Source organism: Oncorhynchus tshawytscha, linkage group LG18 (assembly GCF_018296145.1).
Source record: "Oncorhynchus tshawytscha isolate Ot180627B linkage group LG18, Otsh_v2.0, whole genome shotgun sequence".
NCBI lineage: Eukaryota > Metazoa > Chordata > Actinopteri > Salmoniformes > Salmonidae > Oncorhynchus > Oncorhynchus tshawytscha.
In genome coordinates, this window is record NC_056446.1 from 12,053,120 (window position 1) to 12,074,240 (window position 21,121).

Consider the following 21,121-nt stretch of genomic DNA (forward strand, 5'->3'; position numbering starts at 1 on the left):
GTGTAATATTTTTAACATGTGGTGTGTAGCAGCCAGGTGGGTGCGTCTTGTCTTACCTGTTCTCCGCCTGCTCCTGGGTCCTGACTGCTGCCAGAGCGGTGTGCAGCTCCAGCGGCTGCAGACACAGGGTCTCCTCTGGATCCGCTGTCCTGTTCCAGTTCAGGCCCTTACGGTAGGACAGACCTGCACGCAGCAGCGCCCCCGTCAGTAAACTCCGGTCATAAAATACTGTACAGCATCAGAGTTCTACCACACTGACATAAGATGCACTTGAGGTACAAAGTCTATGTGGAGGGACTCACCGATCTCAGCCAGCATCTTGAAGAGGTCAGACAGGGCCCTCTGCTTCTGCTGGAGGATGTGTTTGACCTCGGACTTCTGCTTCTCCTTCTCGGCTTTCAGGTCGATCGCGAGGCTCTGGAGGTCACGCAGGTTGCTGATGATCTCCCCTGAAATAAAAAACACATATCTATAGTCAAAACTATAATCATAGAGGGACTTTTTCCACAATCTAATCCGAGGCAAGTAGAACTTCAGCTTCTCATCCAAAACCTTTGATATCTTTTGTTTTTCTCATTGCCATTCGTGATGGATTCTCAACGAGGCAGCACAAGCAGACGTTTCTCATCTAGAACCTGTTAGAGGCCATAGTTTTTCTCCAGCTCTTACCGGTGAAGACGTCCAGGTCCTCAGAGAGCTCGGGCAGGGGGTTCTTCTTCACCAGGGTCACACACATCTTCCTCATCTTCCTGGTGAGGAGGGGAAGACGGCCCTGCAGAGATGAGGGCTCCACACATGCCAGGCCCTCCTCTGGGGACTCACCCTGTAACACACAAGCACAGTCATCGCCAACATCATCAGAATGTAATGAAAGCGCTCTTTGTGGAGAGCAATACTGGTCCAAACTCATTTTATGAGTCAGAACAATAATGTTTTTGTGTCAGAACAGAACACTGATACCATAGTATACATGCCATATTGATGTTGTGTATTATTGCCACTCGTCTGTGTGATCCGAGTGATTGTGGCTAGAGGGTGGTTTGTACTGCACCTGTAGGTCTCTGGCCTTGCCAGGGAGGGCGTTCTTCAGGGCATGGTGAAGCCTGTGCAACGGGGTGTTCTCTTGGTTGGCATCCACACTGTCCAGGCTGGCACTGCCCCCCTGCTCCATCAGTGCCGGGGCACACGGCCCGCTCAGCGCCGCCTCAAACTTCTTCACAAACTTGAACAGGGTGCTGGGAAACCATAAGAGTGGTGGATATTGTCATGTATTTACTGGATGGGGATCAAAGGTCAAATGGTATGGCGTAACTGTCATTTTCTTTAATACACAAGAAAATGAGGATCTTTTATTCAACAGGCAGTCTTACCGATGGGTCTTGTCCACCGACTGTTTGATGGACCAGAAACTGACGTCGTTCCACTTGGAGATCTTCACAAAGTCCTTGAGCTCCTTCTCAATGGGCTGGCGGAGCTGAGTGACTTTGGTCTGGATGCATTCTGAGAACTGCGTGTAGTACTTGTGCAGATTCCAGAGGAGACTGCAGAGAGTTTCTGTGAAAGCAGGAAGGACTTCCTAGTCAGGACTACATCTGCATGTTTGAAAAAGGTGAACACCAAGTCAACGGACTTAGCGCAGACTACTGTGTGTCTGTAAAAGTATGCATGTGAGGGGGGACGCTGGGTTGGGTCCCACCTTGTCCGTGCTGGCTGGGGGCCAGGAGGAGGTGGCAGTGGAAGCTGAGAAGCATGGCCAGCCGCGTGTGGTACTCCCCTAGCGTGGAACCCTCCATGAAGGCCTGCAGCGTGGACGACACCGTGGACAGGGACAAACTCTCCAGAGACAGATCGCCCTCTACTGGAGACAACAGAGGACAGGGAGAGTTAGCTGGCTAATACCAGTGTTCATTAGGGCATGCAATGGAAAACGAGTCTAAACAGTTTTTTTTCAACGGAAACAAAAAAAAAGTGTGTTTCTTATTGGACAGGTCCAGGTAGTCCCTTCCTTGTTTTAGTCTGTTTACTTCCGTTCGGTACCGTATGAATGTGACCCAACATTTTCATACCTGTGCCGGAGTCCATCCTCTGCTCCTCCAGGTACCTCTCAACCAGCTGGTAGAGGGAGAACCAGTGCTTGGTGGATCTCTCTGTGTGACGCTTCAAGGCGTTGTCCAGACTGCTGGACCAACAGCTGTTGATGCGTAGAAAGAAAGTAAGTAGAAAGGCCTTAAAGTCTAGCGGGTTGTGGGAAACCGGATCCATTTTTTCTCCCATAGTGTCAAAATGCATGCCAATTGCTCACCACGTCTACACTACAATAACTCTTAACAGAAAATGATATTATACGCATGATGAAAAAAAAAAAAAAAAGGTAACAGTATCATAACCAGGAGTGTAACCCTGCCTGCCCGCTGTTCCTTACTTCAGCTCCAGTTTGCGCCACTGGATGATGAGGTTAGTGACAGGCTCCAGCTCCCTCCTCAGAGAGACCTTGCGGCTGGCGTTGTTCTCCCACTCCTGAGGAGGGCAAAGGGGGTGAAGTTAGAACAGGGTTAGGGCCATTATAGGAAGATATGGCCCTGCATCCCAAATGGCACCCTATTACCTTTATAAGGCTACTACTTCTGACTAGGGCTCAGGGCTATAGGGAGACATTTGGGGAGTGGGTATGGAGCCCGGTCGGCTCGGGGATTCAAACCAGCGACCTTTCGGTTACTGGCCCAACGCTCTTAACAGCTAGGCTACCTGCCGACGCTGGATAGCCCGGTCACAGGTCTGTTTGTACGGTTCTTGCCAACTCCTATGGTCAGCATAAACATACTGCACAAACATACTGTATCTAGGACCAGGCTAAGAGAGGGAGAATAACAGCAGTAGTGGCAGGAGGACGCACCTGGGCTTTGCTGAGCAGGATCTCCAGGCCGTTGAGGAACTTGGCCAGTGGGCTGGCCAGACTGAAGCCCATGATCCTCTCCATCACCACCGTCAACTGGAACAGAGAGACGGAGACAAGCTCAGCAACACTAAACACCCGAATGCTTACTGACGCTGGTGGCAGGATGCATTAACCTACTGTTAGGTTCTTATTTTATCAGAGTAAATAACTCACGGACACACTACAGAAGCTTTAACCAAGTTGAATCATTCCCAAAAGGGTCGTGACAGCTGTAATTCAGACAACCAGACATTTCTCACCATCACAGGTATGTGTCTATATTTATATATATATATATATATCTCCTACTTAAGACACTCCTCCTTCTCTCCAATCCTTACATCTTATGGTTAAACAGGAAGAGGGTAGTAAAACCCGTATTACTCCCTTCAGGGGATGTGACCTGACCTCAACCCCTCCTTCGCCTAATCCCCAGATGTTCATCTGCTTCCCGTATAGCTATCCTTTGATCTCCGTCTACCCAGCACATTCCACAGCCGCTCTGTCTTTCTACAGATCTCACGCCTTTATATACTATGTGTCTGATCTATTGTGTCTTTAATATCTCAACGTTCAACATTTCAAATCCAACCCCGTTAAATTTCTCTCTTGTGAAAGCCTTTGGATTAAGTGGATTAAGTAACAAGTAATATTCATTTAAAATAGCACTCAACTACTAAGTTCAGCAAACCCTTACACGGGGATCTGAGATACGAGACTCTTATAAGCCCATAGATTGGGTCACTCATGGTTCTTACCTGCACGAGGGCAGGGTGCTCGGGCCACTCCTCTAGCCTCTGTCTGACAGCCAGGGCCAGCTGTTCCAGTACAGGCAGACACAGACGGGCCTCGCTCATGTTGGGCTGCTGGTAGAAGTCATAGGGCCCGTCTGGCTGGAGGGTCAGGCCCTCGGGCCCCGGGGTCCCCTGGACAGTGTTCTGGAGCAGGGTGCTGAGAAGTAGCTGGGTGCCTGTCATCTGCTGGTCCATCTCAGAGTCTGAGGGCCACGCGGGGGAAATACCGATTTAGACAAAGTCGTAAACAGTAGAGTTATGGAAATATTCTAAAGAGAAGAGCAGGACTCAGTTAAATCATAGGATAACATGCCTGTAGGAAGGGCTTAAAAGTCCCGACACCTCTCAATTTCAGGTTTTGTGTAATTGTGTAGATATAAATACAGACATGGCATGACTAAGTGTCCTACCCACCCATGAGATGGTAGAAGCGTGACATCACAGGGGCTGTGGTCTGATAGGAGGAGACCAGAGCTCGGGTGTGATCTCTGCTGTGAATGGCTGGAGCACTGGCCTGGTACCACAGTGATTGGGTGTAGCCCAGACAGAGGCGTTGATGGACCTGTACCACAGTGTTCATACAGGCTGGAGACAGGCAGCCAGCATCGCTGGGATCTTCGGTCACTTCTTCCTCCTCTGGCTCTCCCCTGTCTGCCGGTCCTTCCAGACTGGGCTGGGCAGTGATGTCAGAAAAGTCCTGAGGAAAGAGAGAGAGAAGAAAAAGTGAGAGATGAGAGAAAGTGAGAGTGAGAGAGACAGAAGAGAAAGTGAGAGAGAGGCAGGTTGTTTACGGTTGCAAAAGTTGACTAGGTGATAGTGAAATGTAACAAACTAAAGAGTGATTACATTGGATCCATTGGCTAGCCCTGACGTGACTGTACCTTGTTAAACTGGGGGAAGCAGCGTCTGAAGTCTCTCTCCTCTTGCTCGTCTTCGCTCAGGCCCGTTCCGTGGAGTCTGCTGCGGTGACGGTACAGACTGGCCTCGAGCTGCTCTCTCTCCCGTGCCCGTCTTTCCTGCTCGTCCCACTCGTTCACCAGAGCCTGGACATGCCGCATGACAAACAACATGAACACTGGTTGGTCCATCTGACTATCAATCAATAAGATCAACAAAAGCCAATCAAAAAGTCGACATCCAATGTTATCCAATCAAAACATGTGACGCCCACCTGACAGATGTGTCTGAAGAGTTTGAGTGTGTCCTGGCTGAGCTGGCCTGTGGAGAGGGCGTGACACTGCAGGTACAGCAGAGCGTTCAGGAGTAACGTCCCTGGCTCTGGGACCACGTGATCTGGGTCCGGCTGGGGCAAGAGCTTCCCTAGGCCCCTCAGAACATCCATGCAGCCCCTGGAGCACAGGTAGTCTGCCCTGGCCAGGTAAGAGGGCAGGCTGGGGGAGATGGAAGGGAAGGCCAGTAGGCAGGACACCAGCTTGGGCAGGCCAGGAATGGGGGTTAGGGAGGAGTCCACCTGGGATGCCACCAGCCTCATGCCGTGCCGGAGCTGGAGGATGGCGGTCCTCAGGGGCCCCACCACGTCAGGGTACAGCGGGTACTCCTCCACCAGCCTCTGGGCGAAGCGGTGCTGCGATGCCTGCCACACAGCCTCCTCCTTCAGCAAGCTCTGAGTCCCCGACCTGAATTTGGGGCCACTCCCCTGGAGGGCTTTCAGCAGGTGGGAGAGCAGGTCTTCCACAGCGGCCGGCTGGCCGATGCTGCAGAGGTAGTGCTGCAGCTCCTGGAACAGCCTGCCGTACTGGGGCTCGTTGGGCCTGCAGGCCTGCTTCCTGGAGAGCTCTGCTATCTGCTCCTTCACCTGCTGCATACGGATCCACAGGTACCTGCGGACACAGAGACAATGACGTTTAAAAAGACCCCATCTGGCAAAAACCAGTCAACCAGAACATATATTGCCATGGTGTACGGTTGTTCACCTGATGCGAGGATGCTGGAAGCCGTCGGTGGTGCTGCTCTCCTCCAGCTCAGCTCCGGTCAGCAGCTGAGAGGACAGACTGCGTCCTCGCCACTCCTCCTGCAGCAAAGCCAGCTGGGAAAGAGAAGGAAGGGGCACTGTCGTCGTCACATAATGGGGGAAGAGAATGACCCTCAACTCCAATGTTAAAAAAAGACCAGGAAAATAATATCTCCTGTCATTACTACACTCTACAAGGTTGAATTCAGAGACAGCTGGATTCAACTGGATTCAGAGACTGCTGCATTGACAGTGGCCCACCTCCTCCTGGGCGTAGTCCAGCTTGTAGGCCCTCTTCACGGCCGGGTCGAAGATGGTCTGTGGGGTCCAGGTCTTAATCTGCAGCAGGCCCATGTTGACCCAGAAGACCCCGGAGCGGACCAGCTGGCTGAAGCCCTGGACGCGGATGGAGCCCTGGACCCTGTTCTGGACAAAGTGCTGCAGGCAGGTGAGGAGGGCGTCCAGCAGGCCTTCGGGGAGCAGGTTGGGGGGCAGGAAGTCCCTGAGGACGGTCTGGACCTCCTGGGCAGCTACCAGAGGGTCCTGGTCCTCCACCAGGCTTTCGCAGGTCTCGGTGTAGCCCTCCTGCAGCCCCGGGGGGAGCAGCTCTGACAGGGCCTGTAGCTGCCTGCGCAGCACCACGCCCTGCAGCCGCAGGTCAGTTCTCCTGAGAGAACCAACAAAGAGAGGGTGAGACAGAGATAATCTAGCCGAGTCAAATGGATATTAATAGTAGGCCTTGTAGATATGCACCAAAACCATAGATTGTGTGCACCACTCTTGATATAGGTAGGGTAAGGACTTTTCTTATTGATAGTGTCAGCGTTCTATATGTTGTTCGTGGTGATTCCACTCTATAAGCCTAGGGTGCGCGTGTCTTTCTCCAGCGCGTGTACCTGAATTCGGCCAGGGCCGGGACAGCCATGTTGTCCCACAGCACGGCGGTGACGTCTTGGAGCTGCTCGGTCCTCTCCCTCCACTCCCCCAGGGTGACCCGGGACGAGGACAGGAGGGACGTCCCCGTGGGGTCCCAACGTCCCCCTGTCTCGCTGCTGCTAAGAACCCCTAACATGCACCTGGACCACACTGCTTTGCTCAGCATGTCAGGACCCTAGAGGCGACGCAAGGAGAGTGAGTGAATGCCTCATTTATGGAAAACTCCAATTCAATTAAATAATTAACTAAATCCCGTCCACCAGCCGGCTCTGTATGTGGTACAACGGAGGTTAAGGAGTAAGAAGGTTAAGAAGGTACATATTGGAATCGGAATGGCAGGAAATAGAATTCAATTCAGTGATGTAAATGGGTCCAAATCCTGATGCACAAATCAAACCAACATCATTGACATCAACACACATTGAGATTGTTTTGGCAAGCTGTGAGCCTCTCTAACATCCTACATGTTACATTAGCTACCATTTTATCAGGTCCCAGAGGTGACTTGGATGATATCATCTGGCCCTCAGGACACAGGGGGTCCCACTTCAGCCAGCGCTCGGGGTCAGCGGTCACACTGCTGCTCCACAGGGCCGACAGGGCCTCCGACAGCAGATCACACCACACAAACTGCAGCTCCTCCACAGGCTGGGAGGGGAAATGCAGGCAGGCACCACAGTCAACAACACATGACACAAAACCACATCTTCTGTTCTGTTTGAGGCACAGGTACAGGGATGTCCTCTTGAAGGACAATACAACAACATGATAAATCAATTACACTGAGGGTAAACTGGTTGAACCACTGACCCGGTCACTGCTGAGGAGGAACCAGAGGGGCTGGAGCTGGCTGACGTTCATGGGGGTGGACTGGAGACAGAAGCGCAGGTGTTGGGAGACCTCGCGACGCAGGCTGTCCTCTGACTCCCTGTCCCTGTGGGCAAAAGTCAACACTGGTTAGTTATCCATACAACTACATGGCACAACAAACTTATTTTTGATGGCATTATTGCTGCTTGTGTGTGAGGTGTCTAATATGCCAAAGAGGACACATTTGAAACGCTACATACTGTCAGGCATGATTCAAAATCTGATTCAGTAAAGGAAGATAAGTCCTCCATCCGTCATGAAGTGTACTTCCTCCATTAACCCAGTTTAGCCGTTCCCTTACCCCTGTGTGAGAGCCAGCTGCAGCAGGTCGGTGCTGAGCCTGAGCTGGTTGAGGACGGCCAGCTCCTCCATGAGAGGCCAGAGCTGGGCCCTGCGGCTGAGCTGCTGTAGCACCTCTCTACAGGGAGGCGCGCTGTCCCCCTGGTCCCCCTCGTCATGCACGGAGGAGGGGCGTACCTCCAGAAGGCCGCACGAGGTCATGTGATCCTGCTGCTGCTGGACGCATGACACCAGCCTCTCCAGGACACCTGGGGCCAGGATAGAATGGAATAATGAATAGTTAGACAGATGCAAACACTGACAGATCGACACATAGACACTTCACTCTGCAGCACCAGGTTACCAGATTTCTGGGGCTCTAGCTGGTTGTTGGCTAGCAGGACCAGGCCCCAGGCTTCTAGCAGTCTTTCCTTGGTGTCCAGGCCTAGAGCGGCTCCCTGCAGGCGGACCAGCTCCTGTCTCCACAGGGAAGCTGTGTTGTCCAGCCTCAGGTCGCCCACGTCCAGGGCCCTGCTCAGGACCCTCAGCTGGGAAGCACACTCAGCCACAGACTCCAGCTATGGGAGATGGAGAGGGAGACAGCTTCATATAACATGGACGATCTCCATGAACTCTACCCGATGAAGGTGTCTGACAAATACCGTTATGCAATGTTTTAACTTGTACAATAAATCATAGATCTTTCAACTTCAGTTGGCACTCAAGTGGAGTAGAGGTGCTAATAACAGTTAGGGCAGTGTAAAGGTGTTTGTCAGAGTGGATTGAATGCTCTCTTCCTCTGTACCTTGAATGGAAGGGGTTTCCCCAGGGTCTTCTGGATCCCCTTCAGGGCGGTGGCCACGGTAACAGAGGTGGACAGGACGGTCTGGATGGCAGCCGACACCGTCTGGAGCTCCTGCTGACCACTGGAACAGCAGGGCAGCACAGGGTAGTTGTCAGTCATTACATTGCAGCCAGAAAACAAAGTCTGCCTCCACAAATTGCCTATGTTAGTATGCTGACTCCGGTCAAATGTCGTGAACGATGTAGGGAATAGGTGACGTGACAACTTTTACTGTCAAGTCAAAGTGTTTGATTCTAAATGTCCAGAAAGTCCGTCGGAGGAATCGAAATACTGACTCCTGGGTAAAAGAAAAGGAAGGCGTCACTCACTCATGGGTGCCATCTCCCAGTAGCAGCTGTGGCAGCCGGAGGATGAGGTGTTTCTGGACCCACTGCCAGTGTAGCGAGAGGACCGACACTCCCTGGGAGTCGGCAGGCAGCGAGTTACACACCTGCCAGAACCGGTCTCTCCACTGCAGCAGCTGCAGGATCTGTGGACACCATAGATCCTGTTAATTACCATCGTTCTATTTAATTCCGTGGTGGACACACAAGTTAAGCAAAAGTTGACGGCGGTTGCTGAACGAGAGAAACTAAAACGCAACTGCAATGACTACGACGGTATTACGACGAACCTCGAACATGAGGTGGTCAGATATGTAGGGTTGTCCAGTCTGCACGGCCTGCAGTGTGAAGGTGTCCCACAGGTCAAAGAAGGAGCGCAGGTGCATCAGCACTGGGTGAGGCAGACGACCAATGTCCACCGTCCCTTTAACGGTCAAAACAAAACTCCATCAATATTAAAACTCTCATATTTCCACAGTCCCCCCCCCAATTACCATATACTTGACCGAGGACTTCCTCTGGGTTTTGTTCAACATGGTGTACTGTACAGACGAATGCTGTACCTTTGGAGAAAGCAGTGGCCAGCCTCAACGCGCTGTTGTGTGCGGATGTCTTGATTGCACAGCTCCCCACCGCAGCCCTCCCCTCTCTGTCCGTCAACAGTATGATCCTGTTAGGACGCACATCACACCCAGGTTACTCAGCAACCACAGCCCCCGGTGTAAACCCAGGTCACTAAACATCCAGACGACCGGACGGAGGTTGAATCCCAAATGACTCCCTATATGTGAAAGGCACTAGTTTTGACCAGAGCCCAATATGCCCTGGTCAAAAAAAGCTGTGCACTATATAGGGAATAGGGTCCAATATGGGACACAGCCGGACACATACCTGTTGGCCACTGCGTTGAGAGCCTCCATGAACTCCATGTACCTCTCCTCGTCCTCAAAGTTGCACGTGTTGGCCAGAATGTCCAGGTACTGCTTGTTCCAACGCATGTCCACCAGAATCCTGTAGTCATCTAACAAGAACAGACGTGACCATTAACGTCAATTGTGCAAATTTGTGAAAAGGGATTGTTTTGATGGGAGTTATGGTATGTAAGATCTGTGCAAAAGAGCTGGAGGGTGTTCGGGAAATAGCCGGGGAGGTTTTTATTGTGTACAATCGGTATCTAACGTATACATTGAGGAATTGAGTTTGTTTAGCCTACCTGTGCTGTGTGGTTGCAGCAGCTCAGTGAGACACTTCCCCTTCACAGTCAGCTTGCTGCTGAACATGGCCTTCAGAGCTCTGTTCCCTGCCTCCAGCTGCACCAGTGCCACCTCTGAAACAACAAACGGATCTCAGAGACATCCTTCAGAGTAACCTGCACCACAGACAGACGGCTACAAAGCTCCACTGACCACAGAGTAGTCCCCTTGACACAAACAGTAACATACACCAAACGCACATCCCTGGTATGCAGCAACAAAGCTCCATAAAGGATATTTTTTTAAACTAAGGAATAATGGCAGTGAGTGGAGCTCTCCTACCAGGCGCATGCTTGTAGCTCTTGGCTAGGCTGGAGAGCCAGGCGGTGCGGAGCATCCAGTCGGAGTGCGAGGCCCTTTCGATGAGCAGCCTGACGGCGGTGGGTAGCAGGCGTAGGGCGTCACCGTCCTCCACCAGGTCCACCACGCCGCCGGAGAACACCAGACCCTCGTGCAGCGCTGTCCCGCTCTGAAGCGCCCTCTGGAGGTCACACAGGCTGAGTGGACGGCTCCTGGTGACACACGCGCAGAGACACACGTTAATCCAAAAGGTTTGCATTATAGCTACAATAAGACCCGGTAAAACGCTGGGGCCTAGTTCTAATCTGTATCTCCAGGCCTCTGATCATATGATCAGTAAAAACTCCTGGCACCCCGACCTGTGACCTACGAGTCTCACCTCTTGCCCTGCATGCTGAGTGTGTTGAGGCAGAAGGAGAGGACCTGTCCGTCGCGGAGGACCGAGGAGAAGCAGGAGTCCTCCGTGGATAGCAGGGCGGAGGGGAAGCCGTCGGGCCACACCCCGGCACACAGCAGCCCGCTGCCCCAGTCCTCTGTGTCCAGGATGGACAGGCGACGCTCAATCACCTCCTGGGCTTGCTGGAACAACACAGAGCAGGGGACAAGACATGTAAAGCTTATAAATATGATAGAATATAAATGTAGGAGAATAAAAGTCGTATTGGACAGTGGGATGTCACTACGTAGATCTAGACTGGTCGCCGGGGTATCCTACATCACAGAGTAACAGGGAGAGGCTGATTGGCTGAGGGTAGCGGTGAGAGTTTCATACGGTGGTCTATAATAGACAAGGTGGTGTTGGTTGGTACCTGTTGGCTGGCGTTGGTGCGTTGGCAGAGGGAGTAAGCCTCACCACAGGCGTGCTGTAGGGCACTGGGCAGGTCCACCCCTCTTTGCAGCTGGCAGGACAGCAGGGCTGCAGCGTGGAGCAGGGAGGAGACGCATGACGCAGGGGAGTCTGGGTGGACAGAGAGATTTGTATCAGATGACTCCTCCTATGGATACCTTTGATTTGGAAGAAACAAGCAACGTGCCAACCCCAGCTGATATCTAACTGATATCCTCCATCTTTTGGAGAGGTTTCTCACAGTGCCCAGGGCTTACCCCAGATGCTAGCTTTGATGTCGGTGTGTATCTCGATCAGCAGGTCAGACACACAGTCTCCGGTCACCCCGGCGGTGTGGAGTACAGTCTTCAGGTCCAGCGTGTCCCAGCAGACCCCCTCGTGTTCCCCTGGGATGTAGATCTCAACCCCTCGGTTCCTCATGGCTCTGGAGATCGCTCCATGGACTGGGTCCATGGTCAGGAACAACCTAAAGGAGATGGAGAGACGTGATGAGTTGAGACCGGACTATCCAAACAGAGTGTGTGTGTGTGTGTAACCTTTTGTATTGTACCTGAAGTTGGGGTGTGGGGTGATGGAGGGGGTGGTTCCGTCGATGACCCCGCGCTCGTTGATGGTCAGACAGCCGCCGGGCTCCAGCAGGGCATTCAGACGGTCCAACACAGAGGGACTTAACACAAACAGAAACACAACAGCCATTTACCATCTACAACACACTCTGGTGGCATCCTGCATCAGACCAAGGGTTAACACAAACCAAGGGTTTACACAAACCAAGGGTCAACACAAACCAAGGGTCAACACAAACCACGGGTCAACACAAACCACGGGTCAACACAAACCAAGGGTTTACACAAACCACGGGTCAACACAAACCAAGGGTCAACACAAACCAAGGGTCAACACAAACCAAGGGTCAACACAAACCAAGGGTCAACACAAACCAAGGGTTAACTCAAACCACAGGTCAACACAAACCAAGGGTCAACACAAACCACGGGTCAACACAAACCACGGGTCAACACAAACCAAGGGGTTCAGGAACTCCCTGTAAATATAACAGTATCTTTTCCTTTAATGTGATCATTTCAGATGCAGGCCATTTCTCACCTGCAGAAGTTGACATTATCCATGAGTAGCCAATCCCCAGCCTGCAGGGCCTGCACCAGCATGCCGTCCAGCCACTCGAAGCCTCCGTTACTCCAGCCGTCCTGCAGCTGGGCCAGACGCTCCTTCAGCAGGGTGAAGTCCATCTGCAGCTTGGACATGTCTGGAGAGAGAGGGTGGGGACACAGAACATAGAGTTTACACTACTCAACCAGAGTTTATCACATGAAGACGGGTAGATATTTGCCTTAAGCAACGATACGTGCCATGAGCAAAATGCTATGGTTAGTTTCCCCACAGCCCGTGTACAACGACCCAGTGTACAATGACCCAATGTACTACGACCCAGTGTACAACGACCCAGTGTACAACGACCCAGTGTACAACGACCCAGTGTACAACGTCCCAGTGTCGTCCTTATTTACTACTTGCGTCAAACATTTCATTAATCAACTACTCATACACAGTCATCATGATAATGATCGTCTGTTCCAGAGGGAGCTGCCTGACCCTGACATGACCTCGAGGAAGATGCACTTGTACCTTCCTGCCCGTGTGTGCTCTTCAATCAAAATAAAGTGCACAAATATACCGTACCTGTGAACACCTTGAGTTTGGTGTTGAGCTTCTGCAGCAGGAGGATGATGACCTCCAGTTTGTTGAGCGCCTCCGAGGTCACCGCCCCCCCGGTCCTCTCCAGCCCCTCCTCCTTCAGCCAGCGGTAGAACAGGCTCCAGGTCTTCAACAGGAACTCCGTGTCCTGCACCCCGGCCCCGTCCAGCGACATCAGGCCCCGCCGGGTCACCATGGCAACGATGTAGTCCACGTTCTCCAGCACTTGCTGCCAGGGCCGCACGATGTCCACCTGGAAAGAGAACGGACCCAACTCGGCACTCCGGAAAGGAAAACGGAAGCCGACCCGACCCGTGCTGCAATCCCAACTCAACCAACACTATAACTCAACACTAAGATCTCACAAACGCTACAAAGAACTTGGCCCTACAAAGAAGCGTGTATAGTGTGCGTGTTCGACTAAATTGCAGTCGGACTGCACGGAATCACTGATCTACAAATCACCTTGTGTTCCTAATTACTACTCATTAGGTGTCTTGATCACATAACCACTCTGCTCATCGCCTTGCTTAAACGGATCCTCTCAAAAGTCTCTCTGTGATTGGTTACCTGCTCGAACCCTCCCAGCAGCTCGGTGGTGTCCATGGCGCTGTTCATGGCCATGACGCGGAGGCGGTGTCCGGTGAGCAGGGCCAGGAGGCGCACCAGGCTGGTCTTCCCGCTGGCCGTGGGGCCCACCAGCATCGCCATCCAGCCCATCTCCACACACTTCATCAGGGACTCCAGGGGCCGCAGCGCCTGGTGGGTGATGGACAGAGGAGGGTCCAGGGCCACAGGTGCACCTCCGCTACGCTGGAGCACAGAGAAGCCCACCTGGACGAGAGGGAGAGAGGCGGGGGACAGAGAAGAGGGTCAATTCACTGTCTCGATAATTAACTCTGAATGACACCATTTTATCAGTACAATCAAAACATTTCTTGATAATATCTTTCAATAATAATAATAATATCTTTCAACCGAAAAATTGGATGGAGTTCGCAACATGACTGACCTGCAGATTGAGTGGAGTGATGTGGAATTGTCTTGATCCGGTGTAGGGCTCAAAGTCCTCACCAAACACCTTCCTGAACACAGACAGCACCTGAAGACACAAAAATTTTTAAAAGGAAGTTTGAACACAACCCCACCGAGTAAAGGTGCTACATATGTATAGGAGGAGTTGTAGTCTACATACTTGGGCTTTGTCTGCCTCGGTCCTCATCCTATCAGCGTACACCAACCCCACATGCTGACCCGGGTTGAAGAACCCTGGCGATTGGTCGGCCTGCATCAGCTGACACCAGCGGAACATGTCACGCAGGTTGAACTCCCAGGGGCCTCCTTTCTGACCCCACTTCCTCTCCACAGACACCTCATGGACCAGCTGTGAGAAAATAAGAATGCAACACAACTTTGTCCATTAAAACAGAAATCTTTTTTTAGGGGAACAGAGTTAAGGAATATGAGTGGCTAGACAAAATGGTGTTTAAGACAGCCAAAAAAGGATAAGGAGAAATATGGTGGCCAACAAAGAAATGGGGGGGGGGCTCAGTCATTTAATGACATTACAGGTGGAAAAGACAAAAACAGAATTGATTCTCTATCAAACAAGTCCTCAACATAAATCAGAGGGACTATCGTGACCGATTTGACAAGGACAACGTGTTTTTTGGTCACTTTGCCATGCACTAAATGGCACTAAATGTGAGGAACATCGGCCGCAGCTCTACAGGCTGGCGGGCATTGTCCTTGGCTGTGAGGTCAAATATGGACACATGTCAACACCCCAACGGTCACAGAGAGCCAGAAAAACAAAGTTGAAAAGGGCTGAAGGGGGAGTCAGTGTAACAGGACTGCTCTACCTACCCGGTTGTTGAACTGCACCATTTTAGAGATGATCTGCTTGTCAATGTTTGGGAAGATGGAGTCTCCTATGAATTCCATGTCTTCACTGGTCAGCTGATCCACAAACACCTGAGAAAATAGGTGAAATGTCTGTTTATTTCCCCCCCCAAATGACTAAAATATATTCAAATCAACCATAATATTTATTCAACGTATCATTACATATATCTAAAACACTGGCTCTTAATCACTTACCTGCGTGAATCTGTTGAGGAAGGATTTGGGCAGGCCCTTGCGCCCCCCTCCTTGAGTGAAGGGGTTCTGGCAGCCAAAGATCTTGGTCTTCTGGTGTTGTACCTGGAAGCTCATGCCCAGCTCTGGGATGTAGATCTCAGCACGGTGGTCAAAGCAGGCGTTTAACCCCTCCAGGACCGACTGTGATGCCAAGTTTAACTACACAGAAAAACACAGACAAATAAAATCGCATTCTTCTCCGAAACATCTCATTTATATCACCTAAAACAACACAAATTCAAGTAAGTTTATACAAATGTCTATTTGCTGGGGAGTTAATTTTTTTTTTTTTTAAACAGCGAGAGCCCCCCCACCTCATCCAGGACAATCCAGTGTCCAGCCTTCAGTCCAGCCAGGAGAGGGCCATCCCGCCATGCAAACTCTCCCCCTTTTCCTCCCTCCACAGGCAGGTCGGTCCCAAACAGGTCTGTCACATCCTGTCCGGAAAGGATATGACATCATACATAGGTTTTAAAAGTGCTTCCACTTGTCCATTACTGTGTTGTTAATTCCTTGCTCATTTAATTCCACAATCTTAGGAATTTATACCAGTACAACGATACGACAACATGTACCTGAAGTTGAAAGTTCAGAAATGACATAATAATACTATATAGTACACACATATACAAAATATGAATCCAGAAACTTGATATTGGCATAATCGTAGTAAAGCCTTCTATATTAACACAAGAGCCCCTGTGAAAGTTAGTGTACAGTGTCTTACAGTCTGCTCAGAGAGGTTGATCCTGACCAGGTGGTTCCCAGAAGCCTTTGCCAGGGCGGCCACCAGGCTGGTCTTGCCCACTCCAGGGGAGCCCTCCAGCAGCACGGGTCTCTGCAGCTTCAGGGCCCGTAGGAGCCTCTGGGCGTTGACCGCTGTGGTGCCTGCGGCTATGGCATAGTCAGTCAGGCTCCTGCTTTCCCTCTCCGGGCCTGATCAGAATCAAAGGACGAAAAAAAAAGATGGAAAAAGGAAACAAAATCAATGAAAAAAAAGGTAAACACATTCAACACCAACGACATACAGAAACTGAAGGATGTTTTTTTTTTTACAAAAACAGATCCATTAAACCACACGCTCCAGTCTTGCTTCCTATGGCACCCTATATAGTGTACCAATTTTGACCAATGGGCCCATGCTCTCGTCTAGGATCAAAGCGTCTCACACCTGAGGGGATGTAGAAGGGGTCGATGCCAAAGAAGTCGTCCCCCCAATGGGGCTCCCTGGACAGACTGGTGTCGTAGACCCTCAACGCGTCTAGCATCTCCTGGTCCAGCTTGGTGATCCCAGCCAGTTTGGTACTCAGGAAGCTCAGACAGGCCCTGCGCGCCACCAGGGCGTTCTCCGCAGCAGACGCCGTGGTCCCTGTGACATCATAGGAGGGGCCGTGTGAGATTAAACGATTCTAGTAGTTACTAAGCCTCTCACAACAGCAACCAGCGTATTCCTCATGCTGTGTATTCTAGCCACATAAGTAAAACAGATCATTTGCTGTTGTAATCCCACACATCAACAACAGTCTGCGTCTCGGTGTCTGACCTGAGCCGATGCCGTCCACGTAGACCAGGCACGCTGCGTGGATGAAGGCAGTGACCGTGTCCAGCCGGAGGTCCCACTCGGCCTCCTCCTCGCCCTCGTCCCCCATGGTCATGAAACCGTCGGCGTCGCGCTCACACACCAGGTTGAGAAAGTTGACCCAGGACAGGATGTCCCTGACGCTGACCACGCAGCGCCGCCCAAAGTCCTGGTTGGTCAGCCAGTCGATGAAGTCCAGCATGAGCTCGGCGATGTGTCCTCCTGGGTTGGGGGTCAAAGGGTCACGGTGAGAGATGGCCACAAAAAGGAAGTAAAATGGATATTGAAAGTACTGGTGCCAAATTAACACAGAGGGTGCAACACATTTGAAGCAAAGCAATGACAAAAACTGGAGAAGACTATATAAAATATGCAGTCAGACTATTCTAGCCTATCAAATGCTACTCCTAGATGAATAGCTGTATTATGTCTGTGGTGTGTGGAGGAGAGGAGTACCTTGGTGGTCGCTATCGTCCAATGAGAGGCCAGTCCTCAGGTTGTGCTGGATGATCTGCACCAGGTCACTGCGGCTGTTACTCTGGGGGCACCAGATCTCCGTGAACCTGTTCCTCAGCGCAGGTGAGAGCTGGACACACGCAGAGAATTGTTAACAAGTTGGACTGATCATCCACCTAACAAACAAACGTGCTTGTGGTCCTTTAGAGGCAGAGTTAGAAAAGAATAGAATATAGACTGTTCACCTCCTTCTTCCCGAAGTCTCCCCCAGGGTTCATTGTGGCTACCAGGCGGAAGTTCTGCCCTGCTGCAATCACCTCCACGTCGTCGTCATCGCCACTTCCTTTCTCTGCAAGCACCAGAGACTTCTCCGTCTCTAGGACACTGAGCCAATCAGAGAGCAGGGTCAGAGCTTAAAGGTCAATGCCGTCTAATGAAGTGCTATACGCTAATTCTCGTGAGGAAGTGGCCCTATTCCCATATCCACACTAGCATTCCATTTGGAATGAAGTCATGTATCGGGGAAGGATCCTAAGTCGTATACCAGTGCCGATATTGGAGCATAGTCAGGGTGTGTACCTGTTGAGTCTCTCCAACACAGAGTCGTCAGCCAGGGAGATCTCGTCCATGAGGAACACCCCTCCCTCTCTCATGGCCAGGACCAGGGGCCCGTCGTGCCACTCAAACAACCTGCCGTCCTCAGCGTCCGCCTGTACCAACGCACAACGACGGGAGGGGGTCAGTGGGACTGCATTATCTGTTGCATTATCATTTGTGACTGCATGATCTTTACCCATACAGCATCATTTTATTGAATTTATTGTTTGACCTCAGTAAGATAAAAATGCCTTATGACGGCTCCATTAAGACTTATACGTTCAAGGTTCCATTTAGATTGTGCCCAATATCAGTGTGCTATCCATCTACCTGCTGTGTCCCAGTGTGTCTGACAGGACGCAGGCCGCCCAGGAAGTCAGACGTCTCCATGTGCAGGTGACAGTTGAGGGAGAAGAACTTCTGTCCGGCCAGCGCAGCAAAGAGCTGGCAGATGGTGGTCTTACCGCACCTGGAGGGGGGGGGAGAACTTACGTTCTAACTGATCTGTCATTCTGGAGTCTAATACTTTAATGTAGTGGCTTCCGGATAAGTAGACACAAAGATTTGTCGTTCTGTAGGTACTACTGAGCCATTCACTTTACCATGTTCGCTTTGGAAATTATATTTCTGATTCAAATGGACAATCAGGGACTCCGTATGAATCGTACCCAGTGTCTCCCACCAATAGAACAGACTCCCCGAAGCGCAGGGCCCGTCCCACCAGCACGGCCAGTCTCCTCATCCCCCGCGTCCACACCACGTGACGGAACTCCTCGGGCACTCCCGCGATGCTGTCCACGGACGGACCTGCCAATCACAATAACCCAGATTAATTCTTCGGACACGCTGACCAATAAAAATGGCCGGGCTAAACTTGATGGAAATCATTTGAGTACGTTACGTAAAGGGAGGTGCGTAATGTCATTCCAGTTGAGACGGACAACGCCACGTGACACACATTCCATCCACTTCACACTCAATATTCATGTTCACACACTATTGTCCCCAAATAATGGAGAACAGTGACACCTCGTGTTCTCAACATCTGAAGTACATATTGAGTACGTACAACCGCGGGTAATCTGTGGTTACTCTTACATGCACTCACAGGACATGGAATTGAATGTCCTGTGAGTGCATTGTATTGAACATTCTCCACACCACATTCTGCACTTTTGACATTATAGCTTTAGTTGAATGCTTTCCTGTGTCGTTGACACTCTCCTCCAATAGGAATTGTCTGTGAACAAACAGGGTCATGCACTCAGTTGGGTTGTGGTTCAATTGTTGTCTGTGTGAACCAGGCTCTGCCCCACTCACTAAACTGTGTGGTGAGCTGCTCCTCTGAGAACAGGTTGTCAGGGTTCACCGTCCTCTTGAAGTGTTTCTCCAGGATAGACTGGATGGTAGCGGCCTCCTCTGGCTTCCTCACTCGCCCAGCCAGCAGCATGAACCCTGAGAGAGAGAGAGAGAGAGAGAGACAGGGTTTGATTACATTATATGAAGTGGATGTCATCGACACAATCAAATTAAAAAATATATTTTAAAAAAGAGCACGGAAAAAGCAAGAGACAAAAAACGAAAATGTGCCTTTTGCGTAAGATAGGGGTGTGATTCGATTGGGCCTTACCATCATCAGCTAAATGCTGCAGCCAATCGCGAGAGGCGTCCGTCTGCTCCTCCAGCCGATAGCGGTCGGCCCAGCGGAACAGATCTCTCAGGGTGATGAAGCCATGTTTCCCAGCAAACACTGTGGATCCCCTGCGAAGAGACTACACACACACACACACACACACACACACACAACAGCATTACCTTAACGCCAAAAGCAACGAGTTAGCATGTGAAAGGGAGGCTCAAATATGTGACACTCACCTGGAGATCCTGCATGACCTTGACCAGCTTGGAGCAGTAGGACGGAGGAAGGCTACATCTCTGCTGGAGGATGGTCTCTAGCTCGTCACTGGGCAACTCGTCAAAGTGAAGCTCCACAAAACGATTCCTGAAGGCCCTGGACAGCACCTGACGGGGGGGTTAAGATTACATTGCAATCGATGAGACTCGGCCTGTCAAACTACACCGTAGAGTTTGTTTCTGACACTTATTTGATTTTTTAGATTTCACCCAGTCTTACATCATTCTGACTAAAATATCATGTCGTTTCAATAATGATTTAGTCTAGTTATTCCATGTGCACAAACATACATAACCTTGTCCAACCAATACTTTTCTGCATAACATTCTATTCCCAAAAGAAGAAATAATGACTAACATATATAAGAATGATATATTCAGCTTAGATACCGCACATCACACATACATAACAAACAGGGACACACAGAAGCGCAGAGTGAGAGCAAGTGTGTCCCCTGAGGCACCAATGGTCGGTCGAGTCATGAGTCCCCGTCTCTGAAGTCCAAGTCCCAGTGCTCGAGTCCTGGACCAAGTGCTCAAAATAAAGTGATTTACCCAGTCAGATATAGTGAATTGGCTAGATGGATTTAGTCAATAAATTGCTTGCTATCCCTTTTCCTTTCTTTCTTTGTAGGCTACTGGTAATGTTACCAGGGCCACGTTCTTTGCAAAATCCCATGAATAGAGCCAAAGTTGTTCCGTATTCAACACGTCAGAAAGAAATATGCTATCTGAACATTCCAAAACGTTGCGTCCTGCTGAACGTGCCTTGGGTTGTTAGGTATTGCCAGCTAATGAGGTAACAAGACTGAACTAGGCGTAGCCTAAACAAATGGTTAACGTTCCGAGTCCGCTAGTAGCCTAGTTTTCAGAACGGCCCGCGATATGCTTTATGAACGATAGAAGGACAAAAAAAGAAAAGTCGCGCCGGTAGTAGTCGCGCCGGTAGTATGAGTCATATCTTTTGAATGGTAAGGACGAGAATCATTTCTCTGAGGAACAGAGGGAGATTTGGCTGCATAACCTGGCTATGAAATTCAGTGGGGAAAGTACACAATTCCACTTGAATCTTAATATCCCACTATGGCCTGAGTGACGCGTACCTTTCTGCCTCCATAGAAACCAGGTGGATTCTGGGTAGCGAACAGCATGAATCGGGGGTGAGCTTTGACCACCTCCTGTGTCTCTGCGACAAACAGCTCCCTGTTGTCGTCCAGCAGTCTGTTCAGGGCCTCCAGGACGTCTGTAGGGGCCAAGTTCAACTCATCTAAAATGATCCAGTAGCCTTTTCTCATGGCGTCAATCAGAACGCCTATAGGGGAAGAATACACAGAGGCACAAGACAT

General features: G+C 50.7%; 1 protein-coding gene across 3 annotated transcripts in view; it reads right to left on the minus strand.

Moving 5' to 3' along the window:
* The window catches only part of LOC112217507 (midasin), a 47,299-nt gene that overhangs the window by 10,751 nt on the left and 15,427 nt on the right, over nt 1-21,121 (minus strand). For 2 of the 3 annotated variants that reach the window (XM_042300657.1, XM_042300655.1), the window contains exons 25-75: nt 20,879-21,087; nt 19,737-19,883; nt 19,492-19,633; nt 19,182-19,316; nt 18,530-18,668; nt 18,192-18,330; nt 17,844-17,974; nt 17,510-17,648; nt 17,265-17,394; nt 16,773-17,030; nt 16,401-16,598; nt 15,957-16,165; nt 15,544-15,666; nt 15,191-15,388; nt 14,957-15,064; nt 14,286-14,474; nt 14,103-14,192; nt 13,661-13,924; nt 13,076-13,343; nt 12,482-12,641; nt 11,925-12,041; nt 11,632-11,840; nt 11,337-11,485; nt 10,907-11,106; nt 10,510-10,739; nt 10,188-10,301; nt 9,866-9,995; nt 9,538-9,644; nt 9,265-9,398; nt 8,960-9,120; nt 8,592-8,712; nt 8,151-8,364; nt 7,809-8,055; nt 7,448-7,571; nt 7,118-7,285; nt 6,598-6,812; nt 5,963-6,368; nt 5,664-5,776; nt 4,901-5,570; nt 4,611-4,772; nt 4,144-4,426; nt 3,694-3,932; nt 2,894-2,989; nt 2,423-2,517; nt 2,067-2,191; nt 1,697-1,858; nt 1,371-1,554; nt 1,052-1,235; nt 670-823; nt 303-449; nt 57-183 (exon numbers count right to left, since the gene is read on the minus strand). In XM_042300657.1, the coding sequence (XP_042156591.1) occupies nt 57-183; nt 303-449; nt 670-823; nt 1,052-1,235; nt 1,371-1,554; nt 1,697-1,858; nt 2,067-2,191; nt 2,423-2,517; nt 2,894-2,989; nt 3,694-3,932; nt 4,144-4,426; nt 4,611-4,772; nt 4,901-5,570; nt 5,664-5,776; nt 5,963-6,368; nt 6,598-6,812; nt 7,118-7,285; nt 7,448-7,571; nt 7,809-8,055; nt 8,151-8,364; nt 8,592-8,712; nt 8,960-9,120; nt 9,265-9,398; nt 9,538-9,644; nt 9,866-9,995; nt 10,188-10,301; nt 10,510-10,739; nt 10,907-11,106; nt 11,337-11,485; nt 11,632-11,840; nt 11,925-12,041; nt 12,482-12,641; nt 13,076-13,343; nt 13,661-13,924; nt 14,103-14,192; nt 14,286-14,474; nt 14,957-15,064; nt 15,191-15,388; nt 15,544-15,666; nt 15,957-16,165; nt 16,401-16,598; nt 16,773-17,030; nt 17,265-17,394; nt 17,510-17,648; nt 17,844-17,974; nt 18,192-18,330; nt 18,530-18,668; nt 19,182-19,316; nt 19,492-19,633; nt 19,737-19,883; nt 20,879-21,087 (9,163 nt within the window). The remainder of the gene's footprint in view (nt 1-56; nt 184-302; nt 450-669; nt 824-1,051; nt 1,236-1,370; nt 1,555-1,696; nt 1,859-2,066; nt 2,192-2,422; nt 2,518-2,893; nt 2,990-3,693; nt 3,933-4,143; nt 4,427-4,610; nt 4,773-4,900; nt 5,571-5,663; nt 5,777-5,962; nt 6,369-6,597; nt 6,813-7,117; nt 7,286-7,447; nt 7,572-7,808; nt 8,056-8,150; nt 8,365-8,591; nt 8,713-8,959; nt 9,121-9,264; nt 9,399-9,537; nt 9,645-9,865; nt 9,996-10,187; nt 10,302-10,509; nt 10,740-10,906; nt 11,107-11,336; nt 11,486-11,631; nt 11,841-11,924; nt 12,042-12,481; nt 12,642-13,075; nt 13,344-13,660; nt 13,925-14,102; nt 14,193-14,285; nt 14,475-14,956; nt 15,065-15,190; nt 15,389-15,543; nt 15,667-15,956; nt 16,166-16,400; nt 16,599-16,772; nt 17,031-17,264; nt 17,395-17,509; nt 17,649-17,843; nt 17,975-18,191; nt 18,331-18,529; nt 18,669-19,181; nt 19,317-19,491; nt 19,634-19,736; nt 19,884-20,878; nt 21,088-21,121) is intronic. The other variant, XM_042300656.1, reaches the window with a different exon arrangement.